The 9,827-nt window shown below is 45.0% G+C and overlaps 2 protein-coding genes across 2 annotated transcripts; both read right to left on the minus strand.

Annotated features, from left to right (window-relative positions):
- Nucleotides 1-522: 522 nt before the first annotated feature.
- On the minus strand, nucleotides 523-1,887 carry LOC308315081 (FAS-associated factor 2-like; the record flags this gene model as incomplete). The annotated part of the gene is made up of 1 exon (XM_080762911.1): nucleotides 523-1,887. One exon carries the CDS (start codon nucleotides 1,885-1,887, stop codon nucleotides 523-525), a length of 1,365 nt encoding a protein of 454 aa, XP_080619037.1.
- A 1,516-nt stretch (nucleotides 1,888-3,403) lies between these two features.
- On the minus strand, nucleotides 3,404-9,341 carry kiaa2013 (KIAA2013 ortholog). The gene is made up of 3 exons (XM_080764318.1): nucleotides 7,879-9,341; nucleotides 6,792-7,645; nucleotides 3,404-5,279 (listed from the first exon to the last, which is right to left on the minus strand). Exons 1-3 carry the CDS (start codon nucleotides 8,834-8,836, stop codon nucleotides 5,247-5,249), a joined length of 1,845 nt encoding a protein of 614 aa, XP_080620444.1. The 5' UTR covers nucleotides 8,837-9,341; the 3' UTR covers nucleotides 3,404-5,246.
- Nucleotides 9,342-9,827: the final 486 nt, after the last annotated feature.

Consider the following 9,827-nt stretch of genomic DNA (forward strand, 5'->3'; position numbering starts at 1 on the left):
GTATCCATACATGGGCATAAAAGGATCACAGACAGATGGACTTTGGCCTATAGTTCTTTAATTTAAGGGACACTTCACCCCTTTTGCAACCAGATCTTATTTTAATGATCTTTGGGAGCCAAACACTTTCCTGGGGGTAATATGTATTTTTAGATATTTTAGTATTTCAAAGTGTCTGTGATGTCATGGACACTGGTCTCACTTCCTTCCTGGTCTCCAATTACCATAATGCTTGGTGCAATTCACCCCACCTTGTGGATAGGGGGGGGGGACAACTTGTAGTCCAGGAAGTGAGACCAGTCACAGTGTCCATGACATCATGGACATTTTGAAATACTAAAATATCTACAAACATATTACCCACATAAAAACACCCCAGGAAAGTGTTTCTTGTCTCCCAAACATCATTAAAAGATCTGGTTGAAAAAGGGGTGAAGTGTCCCTTTAATAATAATGTCCATTGGAAACCCCCAAATAAGTGGTATACTAAAGAAAAGTACTCCCGCTCTGGGTAGTGGACGGTTACTCATCTGTGAGGTCCTGAACGAAAAGGAACTCTGAGCGACTCAGTCCCACCTCTCTCAGCTTGGGGGGGTTGGGCTGCTCCTCAGTGGGAAGGCAGGGCAACACTCGGCGAGGGAAGTTTGTCACAATCTGAAACCTCGCTGGGGTTTCTTTCAAGGAGAAGAGGTAGTCGTATATTACCGTCAGGGACTGCTCAAAGAGGAATCGTCTCTCCACACGTGTGTCATTGGGCAGCTTAAACCCTATCTTGATACTTTCAGGATGATCTGCGGGAGGCTCCGGAGGAAGACACTCTGACTTCCTCTCTTTCTCCTCCTCAAGTGTCCATCGTCTAGTCTCCACAGCCAGAGCACACTGTCGTAGCTTCTCTTCCTCTTGCAGTTTCTGCTCCTCTTCCTCCCTCTTCCTTCGGTTCTTCTCCTGGTCGGCACGCAGAGACGCCAGGTATGCTTCATCTTGCTCCATCCTCAACACTTGCGCCTGGTTCCTCTCCTCTCGTTCCAGACGCTCCGACGTTAAGTATGTCTGGTTGGCCTCCATGATGACGGTGAGCTGTTTGATGAGGTCCTCTGGCTGGATGAGACCCTCCATCCTGCCCACCACAGTCATCCTGCGTTCCTTCGGCACGACAATGGCAAGAAAAGGTAAGGAATGGTTCTCTTGCAGGGCCTGGGACACTGTGACCCCCTCTGGCCTGCTTGCGGAACACGCCCAAACAAGCATTTCCTGGTTGAGGAAGGTTATGACTTCTTCAGCACATAATGTGAAGCGGCAGAACTCATCCGTGTCTTGATGCTCCCCATGAAGGTAAACTAATAGGTAGCGTTGGTCGCGTTTGGCGTGGTCCAGTGCCTCGCTGTATGTTCCCTGATAGAATATTGGGTGCGACTGACCGTACTGCTCCTCAAATAATTGAATAAAGGATGCATCGGCCCCAACAGGATATGTGATGGGGCGTCTGATGTACCGCAGGGCGAACCTGAATATGTCCAGAAGTGTGTAAGTTGTAAATCTAAAAGGTAGTACTATGAAGTACAAACTCCATCCTAGTAAACCCCTGGGTTGTGGTGTTGAGAACCTGCATCCTAGAAATCCCCTGGGTTGTGGCCTTGCGACGATGTAACTATACATTCCATGTTGTGCCGTGTAGACCTGTAATGTCCTGGAGGCTGGCTGATTGGGCACATTGGGGACCCCTTCCTGTTCGTTCAGTCGGTGTTGTACTGCGGCCTCTATGTTCCAATTGTGCTGTTCTAATGTACAACGACATTGGTCCGCGTCCTCCAAACCCAGGATGTCCTGAAATTGGAGGAGTTTTTCCGTCTGCTCCTGGGTTAATTCTTGCTCCATCGTCTCCTCCATGTTCCTTCGCAAGGCTGAACCCTAGCGCCTCTGTCGGAAACCTTTATAGTAGCAGTGATGTCACAATTGGATGTTTCGTCCTGACATTGTGATTGGCTGAGATGCTATGTTTCCAAATATAGACCTCAGAGTGCACCTTGTTTAACCTAACCCGTATCCTAGCTGCTAGAATGGTACCCCCAGTCGCATTTTGCATTTGAGACAAAGCGTATGAGAGTTGGCGGTCGACATGCTGACATATTGAAACCTTGCCAAATAGTCATATGACCACATGGCCACCATCCCTAATGAATTGACAAACTGTCAACAACAAAAGCCTTCCATACTGAGAAGTCTTGACATGAGAAGAGACAGTCTGTATGTTAAGCTGTTTCATTATCCTCAGCCAGGCCAAGGACAGTTTTCACCCGTTTGTTTGTTTGTCCGGTGTGTCATGATATGCACATATTTGCCCCATTATAATTCTACTAGGGCTTTGACTCGATTCATCTTTTTTATATAATTAATTTGAATCTATCTATCTATAAATGCACCACGTGTCTGTCTGTACGTGTGTAATGCACGTAACGCGAGGACTGTTCGCCCCACCAACTTTAAATTCTACACACGCGTTCCACACCCCCGCAGGGAGTGCAGTGCCCGGTGTCGAGGCGGTCGGACCCACGGTTGTCCAGAACCATCACAAAAAGACTGCCCGGGCTCCATATTTGGGCATGCCTGATAAAAGAACTCCATATGGGCATAAAAGGGACACAGACATAACTGTGGTGGGGCATGCATTTCCAAGTAGGCCAGTGCCCCACTGGCACCTCTCTAGTTGTATTTAATCGAAATTTTAAAGCGGTCCGAGCGGCGGGGCCCGGGGGTAGCGAACGGTTCTCGAGTTACGTGGATTACAGACGCACATACGTACACAGAGACGTGGTGCATGTATAGATAACTTTAGTTTTATGATGGAAGTCAGTGGCGGCAGGATTAGTCTGATGTATGGAGTCATAAGTCATACTGTATGTCAACGGTGACTGACGAATGACGACACAGGCCTGGGTAGGTCACCAAGCCAACTACGCTCATGATGTTGCATTTCAAATCGGAGACTATGCTCTCATTTCATGGGAACTACCGGTACTTGAGTTACAGTTAACAGCTGGACTACTGCTACTACTACTACACAAAAAGAAACACCAATACAAATACATGAACATACTAGAAGACTTGGACAGACAAATCATGGTTTAAAATTGAAGTTATCGTAAAATATGACGTGAAAGTATTAAAAAATGCTTCAGTAAAAAAACTCCCAACTCCATTGGTTCCTCAAACTATCTGCCAAACCAGCTAACTAACTCAACTCATTTGGCCATCCTTTTTTTCAATAATTCAGTGCTTTTAAACAGGCCTTTACATCTGTGTGTTGGTTAAAAAAATATTGAACCAAAATGAATATTTTGAAGTTAGGTGGTTTCTTCCAGAGAATCAGCAGATATAGTTGTAGGGTATATTAAGCACACATTGCCAGGGTTTGGCTGTATTTTATTCTTTTACATCAAAATGCATGTGTCTGTGAAATGAATGCTTTATTTTCTACAATTATTGCCACACAAGCAATCCCATAGTGCCCTCTAGAGTTGGAACATGTAACCATGTTTGAGGCAACTTCAGTGGAAAGGGAAGAGTGAAATTGTGAATTAAGGAGATGTATTACCCCATAGTAAACAGGCCAAATTAACTTTCAACCGCAATACGACTTGAGTGAGCTTGGAGGTCAGCTATTTTTGAATAGCCAAGGTATAAAATAGGGCTTAGGTGGTTGACACATTAAGCTGTGCCCAGGTAGATGGCCACATTAATGCTGCATTCCTGGTTATTATGCTTTGCATAGGTTTCTTAACTGAATCTATAAGTCATAACCATTCCTAATGAATTGTCAAATATGTGGAGAAATTTGGGATAGGACTCAATCCTTGTTATACTGATTAATGAGCACAAAAAGACAAATGCTATTTTGGTTATGCATTCCCAACCAATATCGGTTGTCTTTCCAATACATGTTTAACGGAAATGAGTTCCCCGAAATCAATCAAAACTCAAACTATTTAGCTGTTATTCCTCTATCAGCAATTTCTTTATTAAATTATCAGATATCTTTAATTTAACATATTTACATAATCCAACACATTTCTTTCCCCCAGTTTAAGTCAGGTTGAAAAGATCTTTGCTCCATGGAAGTTCACATTTTCATAAACTATTTCAAGTACAATCATACCAGAATGCAGGTACTGTAAAATCAGCACAAACTGATTAATAAACCAGAATAAATTAACATTTTACTTAAGGCACACTCAGTAGTAAAGAAACGCCAAAGAAATTGATCAGATTAACTTCTTCAAACGCAATATGGACAGAAGTGAAGCCGTATATAAGAATGTTCACACACATCACACTCCACTGACAGCTTGATGTTTTAAGTGGATTATTTGGAGCTTGTGGAGGATACACAAAGCAAAAACAATTATGAAAAAATTCCAAGTTAACAAAAGTAAATTAAATAATTAATTACTATCCGTAATAATAAGCTTATTTAGAACATCAAAGAAGAAAATATTCAAGTTGATTGCACAGAATTACAATGCACATACGTGCATACGTATGTGTCGTGTTTTACATTTAGATTGGCAAGTGTCAGTGGATGGGAGAAGCCATTATGTTGCCAAAATAAATGCAACTTGATTTGAGAGCATAATATTACCAGACCAGAGTCCACCATGAACCTAACCCCAAAGGTAACCTGGGAACCAAGGAATGACCCCCTCGAAAGGTTTGAAACACAGACATACAGTAGGGTGTTGTTTAGACATGCAAGTATGGAAAATGAGTAGAGCAAATTAAATGTGAAAATGAATTAGGAAGTTAATTCATTTTGACCACCACTCCTACAGCATGACCAGCATCAAGACTTTAGCATTTGTTCAAGTTGAGACCCCTTACTAAAGGGAGGCCGGTAACTTGCTGGAAGGACAACTTCCTTTATACAAGCATCAACAGAACGTGCTTCCGTTTTATACACTAAACATTCTCACTCACAGAAAGTCCCTCCATTTTGAGCTGAGCAGGTTAAACGTGCAAAGACATTTTGTCTATCCAGACTGGGCAACTCCTTCAAACAGTAGGGTCGTCCTGTCAAAATGGAGAGGTAATGTGAGCACTGGCGACAGGGCAGACAGCTGGGCTGTAACAGTGTTTGAGCCCCCGCCCTCATGCTAAATTGTCACCCATATAGGCTCAAAGCAAAATAACAACCAAACATGCCAACAGCATTCTTGCTCTGCTATTTTGCACCTGGTGTCATGGCTGCTTTCCTAAGGAGTGGCTTCTTCACTTGTGATGGTCACCTGGTAAAGTCAGAGGTGGAGTGTTAGAACAGGACAGCAGCAGCAGCAGCTACAGTATGATGGCTATGTAGATTCCCAAGGGAAGGAACAAAACCCATTACAGATAGAACAATGGATAATGCACGCAGATAAGCAAATGATCAGTTTATGATTTGTGAGGTATAGATTAATTTGTTAGGTCGATAGAAAAGAGGCAAAGCCGTCCTTTAGATTTCTCCTTAATTTAATCAAGAGTGAATTAATCAATATAAAACATCATCAAAAACACAAAAACTCAGGTTAAGAGTGGCAAGAGATTTAAGGAAAGGTTAGCACACAGTCCAAGCTCATTGCAAGTAAACAATTAGTCTACAGCAGATATGGTTCTCCCAAGTGTTACCATCACCATATTTTGTTAAGAAATCTAGGGAAAAGCATGTTTACAAATACATAAAGTAGACAGGAAGCAGTGTGTTTTTGTACATTCTGGGCATGGCAGTTGGTTCGATGAGGTTACTTTGATCCAGGTTACTCAATGAATTTTGAAGGACATTTTGCACTGTGTGTGGAGCCATACTACAATTGTCAATAGTGCTGTAAATGGTGAATTATGGCCGAAGTACAGTGGGTGTCATTGCAAGCCAAGGTGCCATAAACGCACACTCACTGAAAAAGAAACCAGAGGAACAGAGGAAATATTTGTTCAAAAAACTTTGATTGAAGGCACCAGGAAAAGTTGAATTGTGTATCAACTAAACAGTTAACAAAACAAAACACAAAATGGCCTCCCAATTTATACAAGAGGCTTACTGGGGTAAAACATGAGCTATTTTTGTCACTTACATCGTCAAATGTTATGCTATAGTATACATATTCTGAAATACGATAAGTGCAGTGTAAGCGGATGTCTTGATAGCCTAGCCATCACAGCTTCATCATTTAGGACTAATTTAATGGGCCAGTGAACAAACACGATGGAAGCAAGATTTTGTGATTTGCAATCTTGAATAAGGCTACTCTTCTACTGTTGGATGTAAATAGAATTATTACATACTGGTATGACAACACTGAGAAAAAGATTGTGCCCTACTCACAAATGTCTAATTTGAATGAGAATTTACTTTCACACATGCACCCACTGAGGGCACTATTTCATCCAGTTTTGAAAAGAGCTAAAGTGTGCACAGTTGCACACAGTAAAATAAATGGATAAATACTCCATTTGTAACTCAGGGAGAATTTGTTTACATTTGTACACTCTCAGAGTTAAATTAACTGAATTTTTCTGTGCACCCAATCAGACCAACCACTCCAAACAGGGCCCACAGATAATGGAGAAACAAATGTCCACATCAAGAGAGGAGACAAACTCGAACCCCAGAAATGAACACACACCAGGAAAGGAACGATAGAGAAAGTGAAAATCGTTGCCACCACACACACAATAGTCAAAAACCAAAGCACATAAAGGTTCATGTTGCGTGTTTTTACTTCCAGTTCAAAGTATTGGGTTTGTCTGTGTGTGTTTTATACCTTGCTCCTGAAGAGGGGCTTAGCACCGGGGCCACAGTACTCATTATAGATGAGCTTGAACAGGAACAGGTGGAAAAGGGTGATGAGTGAGGCCACGCTGAACCAGAAGAGGAAGGGCAGACCTGGGTACCTGTTTGCCATGTGCTCCTCATGGGCCAGGATGGCTTTGAGGTGCAGCGTGTGGCGCAGGTCCTGCAGGTGCCGCAGATCCGTGGAGATGTAAAGCAACGGCGTGATCGGCTGCGTCACCATCACGGGGAAGGTGTGGCCTTTCACCTCGGACGTCAGCTCCACCGGCTCGTTGAGGCAGCCCGCCTCGCAGGCGTACAGCTGCACGGGATTCTCCTGCGGCTTGACCGACACGTGGAGGAACGGCTTCCCCTCAGCGTCCAGCAGCACCGCCAGGTTGATCAGGTCCTGGTTGTAGTGGATTCCCCTCAGCGCGTAGCTGTTGTGCAACACGTCCGGGTCGGCCTGGAACTGCAGGTGGTTCTCCGTGAACTGGAGCCCGCCGAAGCTGAGCGTCATGCCCTGCATCACGCCGTGCGCTCCCGCCGCCACCAGGACCTTGCATCCTCTCTTCTGGAGCGTCAGGGTCCACAGCGTGACGAGCTGCAGGATCTGAGCAGCGCTGCTGATGCGCTCGGGCCACAGGTTCTCTGCATGCATGGTGGCGTGCCCGCTGAAGCAGTGGTCGGCGTAGTTGAGGCTCGACTCCAGGCGTGCGCGCTCTTCGCCGCCCAACCGCCGGTCTAGCAACGGCGCCGTGGATGAGGCGAGGATGTAGTAAAGTGTGGTGTTCACTGTGTGGCTTGACGGTGTGTGGGAGTCTGTGATTTTCCTCATCTCCACACCTGTAATACACAAAGAGGAAACCATGACAGATGTAGATTCCTAAGAGCCTCATTCAGAGCCATCCCATGGGGGAGACGACACACCATTGAGACTGAGAGCAAGCTCTCTTTTTCAAGGAAGCCCTGATCACAGCATGTCAAAAGTACAATTATAAAATGCAATACACATAATGAAAAACATGTATTGCGATGAAGAGATGTGATGGTGCTGCTTGACTTATCGAACAACTCACCGGAGATGAAGAGGTCCATCCAAGCTTGTTGGTGATCCACAACCAGGTCATCTACATTGGCCCTCAGCAGCTCCCCAAGCTCCTTCTTGGCTCCATCTCGGAGCCTAGTGAAGGTCTCCTCCAGCTTGGAGGAGTCAATGGGCTCCGACGTCCACACCACCGACAGAACGTTATCGGCGTAGTCGGACTTCGCCGACACCTGGATCCTGCTGCTCAGCCTTTTTGTGGCCACAACCACCAGCACAATGTGGTTCTTCTCCACAAGCACTCTCCCAGAGGACAGCACAAACTCATTGTCCTCCACTTTCTCCACGCTGGAGGAGAACTTGCTCCCAAAAGAGGGCGTCTCAGGGGTCACCTCCAGTGTGGCCACCCTGTCGGACGGGTTGCTGATGTGGATTCGCTGAAGGTAGACATTAGGCCGGCTGCGGTGCGCTATGAATTCCTCCCTGATGCTCACACAGTCCCGTGCTGCCTGTGAGGTGGCTGGCAGGATGCAGCGTACAGAGAGCACAGACCCTTTCCGGAACCACAACATGGTAGCGTGGGCCTCTGCTCGATTCCCCGGCAGGTGGATGCTCACAGTCGGAGAGTATTCAGTCTGATGGACTGGAGCTGAACCCGGTTGGGAAGAGGAAGCTACCCATAATTTGTTCGAGTCAATGTCAACCAGGATGTGGCCATTTCCTGATACGAAAGGCGTATCAACTTTCTCCTGAGGTGTGCTGTAGATTCCCTCTCCTCTGTCGACAAGGGACTTCCACCTGTGGATTTCAGTCTGAAGGCATTGGCCAGCAACTCCCCCTGACTTGTTTGAGCCACTGAAAAACCTTAACCCACTGTCCGCACCCAGGTACCAGTAGAAAATGAGGAAAAGTAACAGTCCGATGAGCAGTCGTCTTGCCCAACTGCTCGACAGTAAACCTGGCAGACCCTTTAGTCTTTGCTGGAGCCACATTGTGGATTCAAGTGATGCAGCTGAACGCAAAATTCAGTTTGCAATCGAACGAACAAGCTTCGGTGCTTTGAGTTTGTACTATTCACCCAGCTACGCCAGCCAGGTAGGTACCTCAGACCTGGCTCATTGTATCGACCGCAAATGATTGATGGGAAGCTGACAAACTGGATTTAGCTATCCGGCTAACACCGCAACTAGCGATAGGAACTAAATCTACGGAAACTTTGCACTGGTTCCTCACATCGTTACTATCATTAGTTAGTATCATTCATATGCAGGTCATCAGACGCTTGTCAATGACGGTCGTTACATTTCTTGTCATTCTGAGGTCTGTCTGGTCCTCGGAAAAATCACTTGTTTGCAAACAGCAGCTCTCCGTCGTTGACACTTCTAGGTTTACTAAAATACACTGCCGTAAAGCGTTGCGTAATGAACGCAACCGGATCTGTCGTGGTGGTGGAATTTCATTTTTTTACGACACACGGTGGAAACTTATATAAAATATATTTTTCGTCAGGATGAAAGATAAATGCATGAAAGCATCAGAACTTAAAGTAAATCTTCCTAAACTAAACAATAAAGGCGATCTTTCATCATACATCAGATTCACAACAGGCTTGCCACTTGATTTATTCCGATTTATTTCCTTTTTTCCGATGTGTGAGTTCCATACTTCCAGCACGCAACATATTAGAGTCGTTTGGTTTGAATCAGATCCATGTGTAATGTACATTTGATTTGTGAGTACTAGTCTGTACGTGTTATGGGTCACGTACTCGAGAAGAGCCCCCCCACCACCGGGGGGCGTTACTGGGAGGGCGTGCATGGCAAGCCAACATCTAAAATAAAATACATGGGATGGAACAGAACATTTTTTATTGATTTTCCTATTAGGATAGCAACTTCTGAGCATTAATATACATAAACGCAAAACGCTCATTCATACCAAGTACCAAGAGATTTTGAATGAGAGAGAGAGAGAGAGAGAGAG

This window comes from Protomyctophum bolini (genome assembly GCF_963924005.1).
Source record: "Protomyctophum bolini genome assembly, chromosome: 5".
Taxonomy (NCBI): domain Eukaryota; kingdom Metazoa; phylum Chordata; class Actinopteri; order Myctophiformes; family Myctophidae; genus Protomyctophum; species Protomyctophum bolini.

Excerpts from the sequence above, each read along its gene's own strand:
- kiaa2013 (XM_080764318.1), bottom strand. The coding sequence starts at position 8,836 with ATGTGGCTCCAGCAAAGACTAAAGGGTCTGCCAGGTTTACTGTCGAGC. Across the intron at positions 7,646-7,878 it reads GATGGACCTCTTCATCTCCG|GTGTGGAGATGAGGAAAATC; the intron begins GTGAGTTGTTCG and ends TGTGTATTACAG. Across the intron at positions 5,280-6,791 it reads AGCCCCTCTTCAGGAGCAAG|GTGACCATCACAAGTGAAGA; the intron begins GTATAAAACACA and ends TGACTTTACCAG.